At 42.4% G+C, this 18,784-nt stretch overlaps 1 protein-coding gene across 12 annotated transcripts in view; it reads right to left on the reverse strand.

Moving 5' to 3' along the window:
- The window catches only part of kiaa1109 (KIAA1109 ortholog), a 74,739-nt gene extending 57,571 nt beyond the window's left edge, over positions 1-17,168 (reverse strand). For all 12 annotated transcript variants that reach the window (XM_069173002.1, XM_069173006.1, XM_069173012.1 and 9 more), the window contains exons 1-20: positions 17,037-17,168; positions 15,111-15,240; positions 13,026-13,142; positions 11,665-11,743; positions 11,514-11,578; positions 11,238-11,397; positions 10,471-10,552; positions 10,178-10,371; positions 9,013-9,092; positions 8,630-8,780; positions 6,814-6,970; positions 6,347-6,425; positions 5,072-5,163; positions 4,797-4,914; positions 4,508-4,663; positions 3,552-3,649; positions 3,217-3,401; positions 974-1,080; positions 650-882; positions 328-546 (exon numbers count right to left, since the gene is read on the reverse strand). In XM_069173002.1, the coding sequence (XP_069029103.1) occupies positions 328-546; positions 650-882; positions 974-1,080; positions 3,217-3,401; positions 3,552-3,649; positions 4,508-4,663; positions 4,797-4,914; positions 5,072-5,163; positions 6,347-6,425; positions 6,814-6,970; positions 8,630-8,780; positions 9,013-9,092; positions 10,178-10,371; positions 10,471-10,552; positions 11,238-11,397; positions 11,514-11,578; positions 11,665-11,743; positions 13,026-13,142; positions 15,111-15,216 (2,478 nt within the window). In that variant the 5' untranslated portion in view covers positions 15,217-15,240; positions 17,037-17,168. The remainder of the gene's footprint in view (positions 1-327; positions 547-649; positions 883-973; positions 1,081-3,216; positions 3,402-3,551; positions 3,650-4,507; positions 4,664-4,796; positions 4,915-5,071; positions 5,164-6,346; positions 6,426-6,813; positions 6,971-8,629; positions 8,781-9,012; positions 9,093-10,177; positions 10,372-10,470; positions 10,553-11,237; positions 11,398-11,513; positions 11,579-11,664; positions 11,744-13,025; positions 13,143-15,110; positions 15,241-17,036) is intronic.
- Positions 17,169-18,784: the final 1,616 nt, after the last annotated feature.

The following is an 18,784-nucleotide window of genomic DNA, read 5'->3' on the forward strand; positions in this document are numbered from 1 at the left end:
GAAAGTCGGCAAACACACGGAGTCACACGTCAACTTGTTTTGTTAAACACACATGGAGGAATAATTCCTTTCGAGCCAGGAGACGGTGAATGTTCACTGATTTCATTCTTTTTTTTTTTTTTGTGGGCACAGAATCTTGATATTTCTGACCGTCTGCTGAGACATTAAATCTAGATTTCTACATGTTGCATTTCTTTTCTGTGCTCGCCTCCATCTCATGCCTGAAGTTTTATTTCATACTGTAGTGATACAAGGTTTCCTAATCTTTTATCATTTGCTCTCTTACTCTATTCTTAAAACCAGAAAGCTCGCAGTTATCCGTCTCACCATCGGCAGCCGGCCGTGAACTTTATAGAGGTTGATGAGCACAGTGATGTCCCAGGGCCGCAGGTCCAGGGGATGAATGTCTGAGCTGTCCTTCTGCTCGCTGTCCTCCATTCCCAGAGGAGACCAGCCGATGCCCGAGGACGTGGCCGTGGACAACACAGGGCTGGACACCGCCTCCTCAAAATCTGTGTACATGTCGTCCTCTCCGAAATAGTTCTCCTGTGGGAACGAGGAAGAGGAAGAGGAAGAAGAGAGACCGGATATCCATCAGCCAGAGTCTTACTTATAAAATGATTAGTGACTGATTTAATGATGTCGGTACCTTGATGGAGATCAGAGCTCGCAGCAGAGGCCCGTAGAGGATGATCTGAGAATCCGGGGACATCTCCATCTCCACATGAAGTCTGTCCGGCGGCAGCTCCGAGGGGTCGGCGGGGGCCCGGCTGTGAGCGGCCGACGCAGACGTGGAGGTGTAGCGCGGCGGGGCGCTGCGGGGCCCCGAGGTGTGCTCCGGGGGCCGCAGAGCCGACAGCATGGACTCCTCCATCTCCGACACTGGGGAACGCATTCACACCACGTTACGAGAAACAGCCGGATAAAACACGGGAGGAGGTTTTAAAGAGGCGACGCCGAGCGGCGAGCTTACGCGACTGTTTGAGCTGCTCGTCAGCCTTCTGAGGATAAATGGGGTGCCAGGTGTAGTCGATGATGAGCAGGAAGTTGGGCACACTCCAGCAGTCCACCCAGCCGGCTCTGATGTAAGGACGAGAAACATGCGCACAGTCATCACGTTTCATCATCATTGAGAGTACATTTTCCACATCATCATTTGCTTTATGACCCGTTCAGCTGGAGGACACGCAGTCGCGGCAGCAGGCGGCAGAGAGGTCGTGGACCATTTCTCTGCCGCGCCGAAACGCGCCGGTTCAGAAAGCATTCGATCGTAACCTCCCGGGGGGGCGAGTGGGTCTCTCGCAGTGCTACATCACCGGAGTCTGCCTCGGGGTTATACATAATAAATGATCTGGGTGTTGAGTGCACAATGCATGTGTTACCCAAGCAGCAATGCTTCTTCAGCATCTCCTTGAACTTTCACTGACCTTTAGGTCGGCCACTTGCGATGTAGCGCAGGCCTCTGCTATGCACCGTTCTACCGAAGGGATGCAGCACAAGATGGATGTGGAACTGTTCTACTCATGATTATGGGTCTAAATCACTAAGAGCTGGTGTTACTGCAATAACCTAAACTCCAAAAAGAAGAGTTACACCTGTTATAGTTGTACGCATCCCTCAACTGTTGATTCTTAAAGTGAAAAGAAACTAACACAACCCCTGCAGCAATTAGAAAATGTCCCTCTCTTCAAATGTTACTTTTTATTTCATTGAAGTTAAAAAATAGAAAAAGATGAAATGGTGTGTTTGGGGACTCATTGGGCCTTAACTGACTTGTTAAGACTTGTAAGGCAGGTCAGCGTGTTGCGAGGGAGTCATTAGGGACTGACAGCAGATGATAAATTCTCCTCGAAGACTAAGGAAACTGTGTTTGAAAGGGAAAAGTAAAACTCTATGTGACTACGAAGGAGCTGCAGTGAAAGTTCAGCTGACAGTGGCGGCGGAGCGTCGTTGCACAGTGCCGTTGCAAACAGGGTCTACCGTAACAAATCAGCTCTTTCAACAAAAGGTGTGTTTGGAGGCAAACATAAAGCAGCATCGGATGAAAAGAAGCCTGAGCCAAGTGTTGGAGGTGGAAACATGCTGCTTTGAGGTTGCGTGGCAGCCTGTGGCAGCAAAATGGCACAAAAGAATGGATTCAAAATAAATATCAGCCAGTTTGTGGATTCAAATGTCATGCAGTCAGTGAAGAAACTGAAAGTGAAAAGACTCTCGCTCCTACGGAAGCACAATGATCCAAAGGAGACCACGAAATCCACCATCAACAAACACAAGCTGAAGCTTGAAACCTGATTTTATCAGAGATTCTGATCCAGAACATGTTCCTGCAAGACAGCTGAGCGAAACACAGGAAAGAAAGAAAGAAGAGGCTGAAAAGTCCTAATTCAAGAAAGTTGTGATATCTGCCAGACCAGATGTTGTACTCACTCGTTAGGATGCCCAAATTAATTAATTAAAACATGCCACAATTACTGTTTTTGTTGGTAAAGTTCAGGAAATAACAAGTAATGTAGCAACAATGGAGGGCTTATTATTTTAATATGTTTGCTGCAGGGGTTAATGTCAGGTAACTAAACATTTAAAATGACTCTGCATGCTCAATAGAACAGATCAACACTCAAAATGTACCTTTCCTTACATTTACACTATACTGTATAATATATATATTTATAAACCCCTCATAAAGCAATCATATCACTGATGTGCAATATACAATATATCCTGAGAAATTTACAATTAACAATAAAAAACGTATCACCTACGTGCAATAATTATCCATTTTTTTCTTTACATTTCATGTGTAGGTCAAAGGGTGTTTATTTATTTTGTGTATATAGCTTGCTTGTGTGTGATTTTTTTTAAATATTTTAAACATTTTTCTTTTTATTCTATTCTTTTTTCTTTTTTTTTACTGTACGCATATTTGCAGTTTTCTTTCCCGCCTGTATTCTTCAGCTTTTGTGTGACTACATTTCCCCCCTGCGGGATTAATAAACGCTGATCTCATCTTAAACAAGTCTCTTACATCTCACTTAAAACCAACAGAGGCAGCGACTACTGAAGCAACCGAAGCATGAAAAGTGAAGGATAGTGCTACATTTAGTAGAAAATTACCACCCGCTACCTGGGGAACATTTTCTTTCTACCTCAGCACTGATGTGAGTCAGTGTTACGCTGATGACTCATCCTCCTCTTTACTTCCCAGGTTGAACTCACTCTGCGTGGGTGATGTTCCTCCAGCGGGACTTGCTGGGTTTCGGAGGGGGAGCTCCTTGGTTCTCCCCCGGCATGAACATGTCCGGGGGCAGCTTGACGTTCTGGTAGTCTTTGGCCAGGGTGAGGAGGGGGCAGCGGCTCGGGTGGCACTCGGGCAGGGACAGTCGCATGTCCGTATCTTCGGCCTGAGGAGGACAGAGTGGGCACGCGCCCACGCATGTATGAGAATCCACAGCAAAGACATCTGCATCTCAAACACAGACGATAAACAGTACGTGCAGTCATGCAGGAAAAATCCTGAAAATGTCTGGAACAAACGATATTTATCTACTCACCTTCAAGCTGAAGCGGGTGTGGCAGGTGGTTGGAACAAACTCATTGAAAGGCAAAGTGAAGTCTATATTGAGCGTCTCGCCGCAGGCTGCCAGGTACACTATAGAAGATCAATAATGCATTTGATCAGTCTGCCCTGCTCCAGGAATAAGAGGAGTGTACACTGTACAATATATCATGACTTAATACAGTGAGAGTATCCTGTCATGGCTGCAAGCTGTCAGTGTTCAAGAGGCCTTTAAGTCTCGAGTGCCCTCGTGGCTGCATTTGGATTTTTGTATCATTTTTTTTGCTAATGCTCAACAGATACATGATCGTAGGTCTATTTAATACTCTGTACAACTACACTGCAGCTGCAGCTCTCTGCTACTCAAAAGGCTTTGAAACCTTGAAATGGAAAAACTTGTTTTGTTTTTTTAAATGGAACTTCACTCTTTTAGCTGAAACACAGATGTGTGTTGACCCTGAAGAGGAATTTAGGTTTTTGTGTCAAGATATAAACATATACAAACAAGATTACCTGGTTTGTGTGATTTGAAAATCATTGTATTCTGGTTGTATTTACATTTTACACGTTTACATTTCGTCCCAACTTTTTTGGAAAGGGGGTTGTACATTTACCAGTTTAAAGTAACAAACTGACATCAATGACTGATTTTGATGTCGGTCAAAACATTCAGGGCTCTATTTTATCTTAATATCTTAATAATGTGCCCTTAAAATAACAGTTAAAAAAAACTGCACCACCAACTTAAGACCAGGTTTGTGTTGGTCAAGCAGTTTCCGCTGCGTCGAGACAGCGATGCACCAACACACCTCATTTCAAGACCAACTTCAGCTTTGTGCCAAGTGTAAGGTGCCGAGTAAAAATATTGTTTTAATCTAAAGTTGAAGACATTTAATTCAACAGATACTGCCATTTTGTGGTTATCAGCATGCAGCAGAGCAGCTGTCCTACCATTCTCCTGCTGCTTGGTGGAACAGTCGACCCAGTTGTGCTGATTCGCCGCCCAGATCATCTCAAACTGGTGGAAAAGGATCTTGAACTTCCAGGAATAGGGCACAAAGGAGTAGATATCAGGGGCGCTGTCGCTCGCCCAGTCCTGGATCAGGTCTTAAAAACACACAGGGACTACTTTAGATTCTCACAGTTCACTAATACAATGTGCCAAATACTAATCTCAGAGAGGTCTGATTGCTGCGCATTAGACAGAAACACATTGGCCTTGTTTGTTTGCTTCACTCACCAGTGAAGAAGTTCTTCTGGGCATAGATGAAGTGGTAGGTGGCCTTGTACACCTCAATCTCACACTGCCAGGACTGAGGCATGTTCCACACCCGGGGGTAGCTGGCTATCACATGGAACTGAGATGAAGGGAGAAGACTTTTTTCACTTTCAGGAGGACAACTGCATTAACTCAAACCTCCTTTGTATCTTCATGCAACTGAATAGTGACAATTTGTCAAACATGTCTTTAAAATGGGAGCTGAAAAAGCTCTTGTGTAATCGCCTGCTACTTACAGCCAACATCTCAGCCTCCAGGAGAGTCCTGTACTGCATGCTGCTGGTGGTGTCCACGTGCAGCAGCTGACCTTTGATGGTGGGAGAGTAGCCTGAGGGCGCGAGGCGGACGCAGAAAAAGCAAAGCAATCAATTCTCAAAACCCAAAGCTACAGCGAAGTTCTCAGGAATAATTTAATTTACCAGCAAAAGTTGAAAAGCTGCTCAAGTTAACTCTATTTCTGGGGACAGAGGAGAGCACTGACTGATGACTGACAAAATGTGATCTGCTTAGAGCGATGAATTATTACACATTCCTCACAAAATATCAGAGAGGACATTGTGAGATTTGTTTTATAGTGGATCTGACTTCAAATTGAATGCAATGTGGAGAGTGTTACACCTACAGAGTGAAAGAAGAAAAGAAAGGAGAAGAAAGGAGAAGAAAGGAGAAGAAAAGAAAAGAAAAGAAAAGAAAAGAAAAGAAAAGAAAAGAAAAGAAAAGAAAAGAAAAGAAAAGAAAAGAAAAGAAAAGACAAGACAAGACAAGACAAGACGCGTCCTCTTGTCTGTTTCTCTTGGACATGTTGTAGTCTCATGCCAATGTTGACTAAATCTGTTTTAGCATTACAACAATTTAAAGACATCTGCTATAAATGAACACTATATTTTGATGTCTTATCATTAAAACCCAAATAGGATTACAAGACGCACTGATACAACATAGAAAGACAGCTAACAGAAACTGACATTCATATCTGACAGAAAAACAAATCTGTGCTGCAAAAATATGCATTTAAAATGACACAAATAAAGACTTTTTCATCCTCGGATAGATTGATAAGACTTAATAATAATGATAATAATGAATTCAAATTAAATGGGGCCCCTAAATCTGATTTAAATTTAATGGAGGATCCTGCTAATTTGCGGTAGTTCATTCTGAGACTGCTGTTTAAAAAAATGTAATAAAATCCCACTCCGATCATATTAACACAGAAATGATAAATAAAGGAAAGAAATGTGTCAAATTAATCAAAATCTGCTGTGAACAGCTTGAAGAATCTGTCATTGCAAAGCTAAATGAACACTTTTTGACACCTAAAGAATGAGCTCATCCTGTCTATTAATTATTATGAGTGCAGTTCAGCGTTTTGTCTGAGCGACAGATGATTACCAGACGACGGGAAAATTGTTGTTAAATCCTACATTAACAGAATTAGAGCTTGAGCCGGCCCAAACAGCTGATCTACAGCTGACATTTTGGTCTACAGATCTTATGAAACACACACTTACCATTTTCTCCCACCGTCATGGGGATGTTGACTTCCAGGTAGGAGCCGGCGCCGACATTCACATGGATGGCATTGGTTTCCTAGTAACAGGGTGAAGACGGCGCGGAGGAGAGAGAGATCAAACAGAAATATCATACACGCTGTCAAATTAGCAGACAGCGCTTCATCGCCTGAAAATAAGAGTCATCTAATGTGAACTAAAACATGTTGAAAGGACGTCATAAAAGGATCATCTTTCCCTGACTTAAACCATTTTATGTTTTTATTCAACATGCATTAATGTTGTTGTTTAGTATGCACCTCACATATGTAGCTCTGTGAAAAAGAAACACACACACGGCTCCTGGCAGACAATTTGAAAAAGCATAAAACATGAATATCATATCAATGGTGAGGCATAAAGACAAAGAAAAGAGGCGCAGCGGGGGGAGGGAGGAAGATGAAAGACATCAGCAGAGGAAGAGTCACCCTGTTCTTGGTGAAAAGCAGATCGATGGTGGCGTCAGCGATGATGTTCATGCGAAGCTCGAAGGCCTGGATCTGCCTGGGTTTTCCTGGCTGGGCGACCTCGGTCTCTTTCATGGCCTGGTAGTCAGCAGGAAGGAAGAACTTCCACAGGCAGTCCCTGAGAAGTAAAAGAAAAAACATATCTGCAGGGGCCAAATCCCTCAAAGTTTCAGATCATCTGTGTGGGTGTTAATTAAATGTAAAAAAAATGCACTAATGATGTTTTCTGACTTAAGGTCCCATATTGTTTAAATTCAGATTTCCATTTGTTTTTAATTACAAAGCAGGTATGAAAACTCTCAGTCCACCAGGAAATACACACAACACGCATTCAGCAACAGTGCTGAGTGGATTTCCTAAAGTTTGTGATGTCACAAACTTATTTTCATGTCCGCCTTCAACATGAAAACTAAACGCCTCCTGTGGTCGTCCTGGAGACACGAAGCAGCCTGCTCCTCGTAAAGCTCCACGGAGAAGTTTAAAACTATAATGAGATGATTTTTGGTACTTCATACCACAAAAATATCTTCAAATGAATATTGAGACTGTAACACCGGAAATGTACAAGATACCTTTAATGGTTTTTTTATACATTAAAGGTCCCCTATGAGTAAATTGATGGGGACACATCATGTAGATTTCCATGTGTATATTGTTATTCTGAGTTTCTGCTGGCATGTCTTTGTAAAGTTTAAAAGCTTAGAAAGCTCCCTTTCTGGAGCCCCTCAGCCTTTGAGCTCCTATTTTTTTTTTAAGGCCCCTCCCCCCCCAAATGAGCCAGCTGTTTTGATTGGCCGGCTTCTGGAAGCTGCCCCTCACAAAAACAAACACGGTAGACGGATTTCACTCCTTCTCCCCGTTCCCTGTCGAAACATCAGCGCCTCAGATACGTCTGTGCAGGTCGGAGCACGAGTTAAATCTGAAATGGTTAATTCCAACAACAACAACAGCGAACGACCTCATCAGAAAGGCGTCGGGGCAGATGGCCGCTCGGGGGCACGCGGGAACAGTCTGACATCAGTTTGATGAGTCAGCAGAGGCAACGCATTCAGAGCATAGATAAGATAGACAAGAGAGCTGAATGCAGCCCCGCCGCTCAGCCTCGCTCGCAATTCCTCACGGTGGTCACTTGTGGTAATGCAACGAAAACAATCCCCTGCGTTCCAATAAACACGTTTCCATAGAAAACCATTATAAACTGTAAAACTTGCAGAATAAAACCCAGAAGTTAGAAAATACTCTTATACATCCATGGTGAGTATGGCCAGAAACTTTAGATTGTATTAATATAGTGGTATAAGACTATATGTTGTCTTAGATTTTAGATATAATTATAATATCATGTCATCTTTTCCTGGTTTTTAAGGCTGCATTACAGTAAAGTGACACCATTTTCTGAGCACTGTTCTAGCTGTTCTATTATTTACCCACTTAGTCATTATATTACACAATATTATATAATTATATGCAGATATTTTGTGAGCGCACCAACAGTCATACCTACAGTACTGCTACAAAATCAATATGGAAGTGTTTGGTCAAAAATATTATGATATTTGATTTCCTCCGTATCACCTTCATAAAGTTCTGGCCATTTGCAGAGTAGATTTCAGGGATGTTTGGTGCTTTGACCATGTGCAAGGCAAACTTTTGACATAAAAACAGTATATTAATCACAGAAATCACCAAAAACAACATTTTCTGTTGAGCCGAGATGAGATTAACTTGAGATTTCATGTCGGCAATCTTTGAGAAACCCAGACTTGACTTGGCTCACCTCTGGCGGTCGGCCCAGGGCCCGTAGTTGAAGTCCGTTCCTTTTCCACACACGATGTCCAGACCCCAACACGGAGGCAGGTCCTGGAGCTTATCGCCCTCACTGCACGTCTCCGCCTCCTCCCCGCTCTCCTGCTCCACGGGGACCAGACCTACACACACACACACACACACACACACACACACACACGAAACACTGAATAAAACAACACGGCTGCAGGAAAATAAGTGAGTGTTGATCCAGCATCCGCTGCCCATTCTTATGTTTCTCTGTTAGCAATGACGTGCACACTGCGATTCTGAAGTACTTTAAATTCAGAGGTAAAAACAAAAAGGAAAAAGATTTCCCAGTGGATTTGTGTATTTCTGTGTGCGTGATCATACCCGGTTCATCCTGGTAGTAGTAGATGTCGACATCGTTGGACTGCATCACCACAAAGCCCTCGCCCATCAGCCTGGGAGGTCTAAATGAGAAATCCACATGATCACACCTTCGAGCCAAAGTGCCTGTTTTATGCAGAAGCTGGGATCTCTCTTCTAGATGGGGTCACAGCAGGTGACGCGAGCAGCTCGGACCACTTTGACAGAAGTAAATACAATCAATAGGTGTCAGAACTCATTCGGCCGGCTTCGCCTCAAGCGGACCACAGAACAAATTAAATGTTCGGTCTGCGATTAAGCTCGATTCTGGCGTGGAGACACGCTCTATATAAGTGTGCTCCATCTTAGACAACATTCCCATAAAGCCTGAACATACGTCAAGGACTGATGGAGGTTGAAGTCAGTTTTTCCAAAAGGCTACAGCTGCCAAGTTTTTACTGGGAGTGATCTTTTAATCAGTGAGGGTTAACGCAATTTTACTCTCCAAGTCCTTTCATTCATTCAGTCCGGAAATTAAGTGTGGATCATAATTCATGGCATTCCTGCTTATTATGCAGTGCAGGTAAAGTGACAAATTAAAGAGGAAATTGGAGGCCTCATTCAAACATCCTGACAGCATTTTTTTCAGACATACATACATATATATATATTTGTATATATCCCAATATTTGTGTATATATCCAACAGCTTTAACATTTAAGCGTGCTATAGTTTAGGACTCAGTAAAATAAAAGAGAGTCATCCACAAAGAACTTCTATATATAACTCATACTATGGATGTACTGTACGTTTCGCTGGATAAACAGGACACACAGAAATATAAGGTATAATTATCTCATTTTCTGCAGTTATGACTGGCAAAGGATTTGAGGTTATTATTCTTTATCTCTAAAAACCCTTTGAGGAAGATCATTTTATCACTGATGACAACACACATTGAAAGGTTGTGTTTATATGTATCAAATTGCTTTAATATATGCTAAATTAAAGTTGTTTAGTCATTTTTAAATCTCTCAGGTTTTACTTTTATATGAATTTCACCCTTAAATGTAATCAAAACAAGGAGATATTTACAGCATCACTCAAATGATATAAAAAATCAGTAAAAAAAAAAAAAGAAGAAAGAAATGCAGCAGAATTGTTTGTAAAATGGGTGACTTGGACTCACTCGTCGTTCTGCATGCCCAGGTACCGCGGGCTGGGAACCAGCATCACGCGCACGTTCTCCAGGGAGCCCTTGACGATGTGCATGTACTGGTCCAGGTGGCTGGAGGGAGGTTTGGTGGTGTACGTCAGGAAGGCGTCCTCAAAGTTCACACAGAGAGTCTGGGGGAGGTGGTGGTTCCCGAACGCCAGCCGACCCTGCAGGAGGAAACACGCTGAAGTCACGCTTTCCCATTCACTCCTCGTTCCAGCCTCCAGACACTTGATTAGTGAGAGGTGTTCGTCAGAGGTACTCACGGTGCTGATGTTGACTTTGATGACAGGAATGAGGGATCGCCATGACGACGCGGGGTCTGGACTTTCTGCTTTGATGTCCACGCTGAAAGACCAGAAAACCTTCAGTTTCCAGACTGTTTTTCATTACTAACCACACGCTGCCAATTTATTAAAAATTGCCAATATCTGTATATACTTTTTTTGTAAGACGCATTTGATGTTTCTTATAAAATTAAATATGTTGTTGTTTAAGTTGCAGCCACAAACTGTCAATTTCCCCAGTTTACATCTGATCTCAGCTACAGAAGAGAGATACCGAACTTATCTTCAAACCCGTGTTGAAGTGAGTTTCCCCAAACAACCATAACATCACCATGTTCAATCACCTTATTTGCACCACTGTTGAACATTGCACTGTTAATTGAATTTTAATTTTACTTGTGTAAACGGTACATTTTTACATTTTACCACCTCTATTTTCAGTTTCATTGCTTTTACTCGATATGTTTCTAACCTATGCTGCTGCAGCCAATCAGCCAATCTTGTGGCATCAATACAGTCTGTCTGGCTATCTATCACTCCATCTATTACTCCATCTATCACTCCATCTATCACTCTATCTATCACTCCATCTATTACTCCATCTATCACTCCATCTATCACTCTATCTATCACTTTACCTATCATTCCATCACTCTATCTATCACTCCATATATCACTCCATCTATCACTCCATCTATCACTCCATCTATCACTCCATCCCGAACACAACGAGGCCTCTGCAGCACCTTTCCAGGGTCTTGTTCCTGTCCTCCTCTTTTTTGGGCGTGAGCAGCGTGGGCTCCAGTCCAAAGGTCTCCTGCAGGCGGGCGTACAGGTCCGTCCGGTTGTAGACGTGAAACTCAAAGCCGTTGACTGTCACGTAAAGCCTGGTCTCTGCCTTGGGATCTGACGACAGGAGACGAGAGCTCAAGCTGATGTTCCCCTTCCACATGTGGTTCGTCTAAAAACACTGCTGCAACTCCACAATCACAAAACGACTGACAGGAAGAAGCAGGACTCACCATGCTGTTTCTGTTTGGGATTATACATTTTCCACCAGCGAAATATGAGGAAGCCATCCTGTATCCTGTAACACAACCAGTGGGCACAATCAGTAAGCAAGCAGTGAGATGATGGAGGGAGGAGCAAACAATGGAGCGCAGGTCAGATCACCTGATAGACATGTCTTGGTTGATGTAGTAGACGTCTCTGAACATGACCTTCCCCGACAGCACGGAGAAGGAGAAGGAGCCTGCGGACGGAGGGTCACACAAACACAATATTTTATCAATGATGCTCCGGTGTTGGTTTTACTGATACACAACATTATTACTACACTTCCCCCGAAGCTGGTGCAAACTTGTTTGGATTTGTTCGCGGCGATTTTTGACTCAAGTCAAACCAGCTAATTAAAATATTAAACAAAAGATGTAATTAAAATGGTTATGTAAGCGGTGGTAAAAATAACAACAGCCCGAGAGTTACTGGGATATTTAATCACACTGTCTCCCTTTCATCACGGAGGAAAAAAAAAAAATCTTAATGAGGATCTAATTCAACATGTAGGTCAGAAGCTGTCACTGAGTGAAAAAGATGAATATGAGAACTCAAACATGATTTTCCATCATTAGTCTCATTTGGCTCCTGACAAGTCATTTTTCTGTTTCATTATTAAGTGTGGAAGTGTGAGTGACAGGACCCGAGCGTCCCTGTAAATTTATGGAGGGATTTTTACACAACTCTTGGCCAGGTAACAACCCAGCACACCCGCAGGCATGTTCACACCTGCTTCATCAACACCTCACACGCGTGTCGGCGAAGGGGAAGTTTAATTTCTGCTGTTTGTTGTGAGGATCTTTTCTCTTTTTGTTCCCTTGAGGTATTTTTTCTAAACGCGACCTCCGTACAGAGAAGAGAGGCAACTTCTCTGAATCAATTTACAAAGACAACACAAAACAGTTCAAATGAATACGGTTTTAAAAATAGATCAGCACACACGCAGGAGACGGCTCGCTTTGTAGGGACATATGTTGGCAAACAGATGTTAACTAAGCCGTGCCCTCCTCATAAAAACGTAATGCTGCTTTGTACTTCCTACTTACGCAATCAGTCAGCCTGTCAGCACAGACTCATCAGTTTGTCAGTTTCCTGAGAAAAAGTTGAGCATGTTTTGGTATAAAGTCAAAATGACAAACTCTGACTGCTTGTTTTGTGCTTGTTCAACTCTTTTCGGACAGTGTTACAGAGCAGATGCAGCCGACAGAAACTAATCACATGCTCTAATAAATAACTGCAGTTATACATGAATTTATGGCCTCGAGGCACTTTGAAAATTAATTCCCGAGTCGTTTATGTACAGAAATTCAATCTGGTATTGGTTGCACTTTGCTGTTGAGAGTCTGGAGATAATCACAGAGAGAACCTGGCCCATCATGAAATATTCAGCAGACTGAGTTAAAGCCTTCAACTCAGAGCTTTGGCAGTGTTCCTCCTCCCTATTCATCACTGTGTGACGGAGCTCCTGATGAACACACCGATGTGAATGTAGCCATCCTTGTAGAGTCTGTTGATGATGAGGGTGAGGATGAGGCCAATGTTGCGCGAGTTGTAATAAGTTAAATAGATGATCCATCCACAGGACAGAATGGTGGCTGAAAGAGGAAAAACACAACACGGTCTCAGTCAGACTGACATTTCAGGCTTTTTAATAAAACATCTGAATTAAATATGAATTAAATAACTTCACAGAGGCTTCAATATTTCCTGCTGCTTCAAAATGTTTGTTTACACCAGTAATGTGTGTCAACCTGACAGTTAATTCGACCTATACTTTTAAACATAAATCACTAATGCTGAATTTGTCACTCTTTAATTATTCACGTGTAGGACCTTATGACACATGAAGCCCAAATGTCATAAGGTCCTTCTAATCTAATCAAAAGTGGCAGATGTTACTTTAACCGACATTAAAACCACACATTACGGACCTGTACAGTACTGGGAGTCATATCAGTGACATGTTAGGAACCCAGTCGTAAATAAAAATAAGAAAATAGCACTGCAGATGGAAATACAACCCTGTTTCCAAAAGTGTTGGGACAGGGTGAACAAACAGGTTAAAACTCCACCATACAAAGAAGAAAGCATGTATAACGATGATTTAGAAACGCTGCTGCCTTCTCTAAGAGGGACTGAGGTCACGTTGAAAACTGTCCTGTGGTCTCACAAATCAAAATTGAAGATTCTTTTTGGAAATCATGGACGCTGCATCCTCTGGGCTAAAGAGGAGAGGGACCAGCCAGCATCTGTGACAGTACAGGGATGCATTAGTGCACATGTCATGGGTAGCGTGCACATCTGGAAGGAAGCATTAATGCTGAATGATGTATTCAGGTTTTGGAGCAACATATGCTGCCATCCAGACAACATCTCTTTCAGGGAAGGTTTTGTTTATTTCAGCAGAACAACGTCAACAAACACATTCTGTACGTATTGCAACAGCATGGCTCCGGAGTAGAAGAATCTGGGTGATAAACTGGCTTCCTGAATGGGGCAACATCGCACTTTCAAAACGCCATCAACTGTTCTCCTCAGTTCCCAAACGTTTAGAGTGCTGTAACAAGAAGAGGTGATGCAACATAGTGGTAAACATGCCCCAACCTTTTAGAAATGTGTTGTTGGCAGAAAGTTCAAAATAAGCATGTTTTTCTTAAAATAATAAAAGAAAGTTTCAACATTTATGTTGTCTTTGCTTTATTTTGACTTAAACATGGGTTTGCAAATGGTTTTGTTTTTATTTACATTTTGCACAGCATCCCACCTTTTTGGTTGTAAAAAATGATTTCTTATTATAATTTATAATCATTATTATAATATAAAAACTGCTTATTCTTTCATGTCTGGGTTTTACTTCTTTCCGTGTCGAAGATGTTTCCGTCAGGCAAAGAAAGTGGCTGTTTAATGCTGCGAGCTGCAGATGGGCCGAGGAAGAACTGGAAAGCTTCATCTGCCAAACTTGAACTGAATTAAATTACGATGAAGTAAAGATGCAGTCAGTGTGACCGAATGATTAAAAGCAAATACTCATTAATGTCATTCATGAACTGAGATCTTAAACTCATAATTTAATATTATAGTTTTATATCATGCAGCTCAGTGCAACGGACGTCAGTTTATCTAACATAATTTGACAGATGTCAAAACGGCTTCTTGAAATAGTTGATCAGATTTGTCCTTATTTATGAAAAAGCCACCACATAGCATCTGATACTGAACTATCTGTTAGCATATTTCTAATGAGTACGGAGGCCACAGAACATAATTTATGTCAAAAGGAAGAGAACTCGATCACACTCATTAAGTTAGAGCGACTGAATTAACATCATTGCTCCTGCAAAGTTATCATTTGCACCGAGGAAGATAACCAACACTGCATTTAACAAACGAGGTCCAGTTACAAATCTAAGAAGGATAAATTTACCACAACAGTTTAAACCAAAGCAAATAATGGAGCTGCAAGGACACTGAAATACCACGATATATCCAGGATTACTTTAAGCCTCAAGAAAATATTCATTGACCTGTATATTGTTTCCAAGGTGCAGATGTAAACCACTTACCGACGAGGAGCCAGATGAAGTTCGAGTTGTGCTTGTTCAGAAAGTCATCCAGATCCACGAAGCTGGGGAAGGTGCTTTCATTGTTTTTGGCAGCATGTCCATCCATGGCTACAGGCTGTCAGTCTGATGTCTGAAAACAAAACAGTCAAATGTCAGATTACTTTGCACGAAACAGAGACGAAGCCGAGAGGTGACGCATCACAGCAGAAGAAGACAAAACGCTTTACAATCCTTTATTTTACTCCACCAATGAATGCGGAAGAAGTTTTCTAGAAAAAGAAAGCTATCTAAGCCAAAATCCTGAAATGAAAACGGTGCCAGATGTCCCGATAGCTTCGGTCACAATTTATTTCCTCAAAGAAATAGAAGCCGTCTGCGTAGTTAGGAACATTTTTAATAATTTATAATATTTATAACATAATCATCATTGTTATTATTATTTCTTCACAAGAAAAACACACCCACGGACACAAGCGTACACACACACACTTAAGAAACTTGTGTACTACAGAAACAATGTCTGAGACCAACAGGGTTTTTCTTGCTGTTGTTTATTTTTGTTATCTTGGTTCATCTATTTTTGGTTGTTTTGTTGTTGCCGTGTCAAATCTAGCCTCACATCTTGTTGTGTATCTTTGTGTTGTTCACTTGTATTGCGCTGAAAAACAAAACTTCGCTGCTCTACGAACGTCGCATGTCGTGAGGACGTCGGCTGCGCGTGGCGACGTGAACTTTGCCTCTTCAAGGAGGATTATTATTGTTTGTGTGTGGCAGCGGGCCGGTGGAAAGCTCACGTGGTTACGAGTGTGTGCCGTGATCAAAAGCTTCAACACTGTAAAGCACAAAAACACACACACACACACACACACACAAATCCTCACATAATCCAAACTAAATGACGACATTTGAGAAACCACCGAGATGAAACCTCAGTTACGGACTCTCAGAATATTTACCTGTTAGATTGGACAGTCTGTAATTTAACTTGAACTAAACAGATGCGACTCCAGATGTGGCCGTCGGGTTTGTTTGAGCGATCAACTTAAAAAGAACTAAAACATTGTGAGTTAAAGAGTTTTTGAAATCACAAACACGACGACTTCTTCTGAACGTGCAGTAACTTCCTGTAACCGTGACTCAGTCTGTTTGAGTCGGAGCCCGGATATATTCCTGTCAGGCAGGTTCGTGGTTTTTTTGAGTAACTTCCGACATAAGTTAGGAGAGGTGAGCACAAGTTACGTCAACGTAACAAGTCCTAACTCAAGCACAAGCAAGGAGGGTAACTGGATCAGCTGTGTGTTTTCAGGTCTGAACCACACATTCAAATCAAGGTAGATGCTGGAAACAACAAACCTAAAAAAAAGAGGAACATTTTGGGATGTCTGCTGACAGAAAGGAAACAGAAAGGATCATCTGTTGCTGCTGTTTCAGGGTGAATAAATGAAACACTGAGCACGGAGCCGTTCAGAGGTGTAGCTGTAATAATCCGTGTCACTCGTTCATGAGCGAGGACGAGATGGAAACAGCCGCCTTCAGCTTTGTTTACATGTTGGACCACTGAAACGATCACACGCAGTTTAATCTGTGGAGCAAAGACATAAAGGTCCCGCGCGGTGCAGGTGTATCCCCCTTTTGTAAACTAACCGCTGACGTCACACTCAGGTGTGATCCGAAGTCCGGAGCGAACACCTGAAACTCACCGGCAGCACGTTACGGTTTTATAACACCGTGACGAGAGTCGTTACAAGGTGGAGCTCCTTCAGTCCACCCGATGAAGCTGGAAGACGACAGTTGTCCATCTTGCCGCTAAATATCACGTTAACGTTAGCACCGAGGTTAGCTCGCGAGCTAATGCCAGCAGGCCGCGCCCGGTGACTTATCCTTCCTCAAACTGTGAAGACAAGCCGGCCCGTGTGAGTGAGTTACCTTAACGTCCGCGATGAAGCCTGTGGTTTCATCTTTGCTCCAGTTATTCGGGAGTTGCAGCCCTTTTATCGCGTCGGACACAGCTTAACATCCTCTGTTGGATATGTACCTGGCGGACGGCCAGCTGACACCTCTTCCTGCTCTGCCGGAGAGCAGCACAGAATTGACCAATGGGGGGAAAGTCGCAGAGCCGATACTGACCAATCAGACGGAGGTGTGAGTGAGGTCACGTGCACAGCTGACAGGCAGTCTTTTCGACCAATCAGCGTGAATGTTTTGTGGGATTTAAATCTCCCTGTTTTGATGCTGCCGCGGTCCTCCGTTCAAGCCTCCGCAGCAGTCAGACGTTACATCATATCTGCCATTTGCCAACACGTTTATTAATATGTATTTTTAAAAAATGGACACTAAAAGAGTGTCGGCCAAAGCAGTGAAACAGATAAACTCACATTATGTGCATTTTAGAAATAAGAAAATACACATTAGCCTGTGAGTTGTAATTGTTTGAAACTGAAAGCATAAAAAAGAGATTAAATCTCATTTACAAGGTAGACTGAGCTCTTTTCTTTTCTATTCAAATATTATCTACCATATGTTGCTTGTTTTGTTTTTCCTCATTCAGCAAATATGACACACAGTGGTTCCAGATTTCCATTTCAGTTAGTCTCCATAAAACAAGGCTTCAGACCAGCAAGGGTAAAGCATATGGGCTCAGCCTCTAAAGCACCTATCGGTGCTTGAGCTGACCCCTCAAATTTGTACAATTTGAGATGCTCATTGCCGAAAAACTCATTCGGTCCAAGCAGGTGGAGCTGGAGAGCTGGACCTCTGTAGTCTTCATGAAGCCTCATGTTGTGGACCGGTCGAGGTTAGGTTTCAGAAAAGGTAGGGACAGTGAAACGACCAATCACAGCAGCGTACACCGAGGACCTCATGAGTGTAAAAAGGTGCCCCAATCCATAGAGTGGATGTCAATAATATGTTTACAGTATCAGAGTATTAAAAATATTGTTTTTTAAAACAATTGAGAACCGATTGTTCTTTTGGGGGCCATGAATGTCCTTCAAACTTCATGGCATACATAAAATGTTGAGATATTTCTGGAACCAATGTTGTCAGACTGAACAACATTGCCATTAGACGAGACTGTTTTGGTTGTTGAATTCCAAAATGTGTCTTTCAATCCATTAAAAATTAGTAAATAAAAAAAACTATGAATTTTAAGTAGCTGGAAACGTGTATCTCTGGGAGCCACAAGGCAAGAAAACAAGAAGCCATTTGATTTCCTGTTGTTAAAAAAAAAAAAAAAAAGTAAAGTCAAAGTAGACAACAGCAGGTTACATATCTCTGTTTAATGTTGGAGGTTGTCTCCGTGTCCTCCTCCAGACACGACAACAAAGCCTCCTCGAGGAACACGCAGGAGTCGCTTTACTGAGAAGCTTTCAGACGTTGGGCTCAAAGCTTTTCCCTGCCAATCAAACCCTCTCCCTCAACACCGACCTGCTTTGGCTGAGACCTTAAAGGAAACCGGATCTCACGTGAATCCCTTTTTTTCGGTCTCATGAATGCCATCTCAACTGAGTTCCTGAAGGATGTCCTTGCTGCAGTCGCTACAGATCATCTATAAGTAATTAACGGCTCCTTCCCCCCCTTTTGCTTCGCTCCCCTCTTCTTTTAAATATGCAACAGTCCAAGGCCCTCCAGAGGACACGTAATTATAACTTTCTTTGCTTGAGGCAATTATAGAC

Source organism: Embiotoca jacksoni, unplaced genomic scaffold, assembly GCF_022577435.1.
Source record: "Embiotoca jacksoni isolate LCO1_2020_lvr unplaced genomic scaffold, fEmbJac1.0.p SCAF_57, whole genome shotgun sequence".
In the NCBI taxonomy this organism is placed as follows: Eukaryota; Metazoa; Chordata; class Actinopteri; family Embiotocidae; genus Embiotoca; species Embiotoca jacksoni.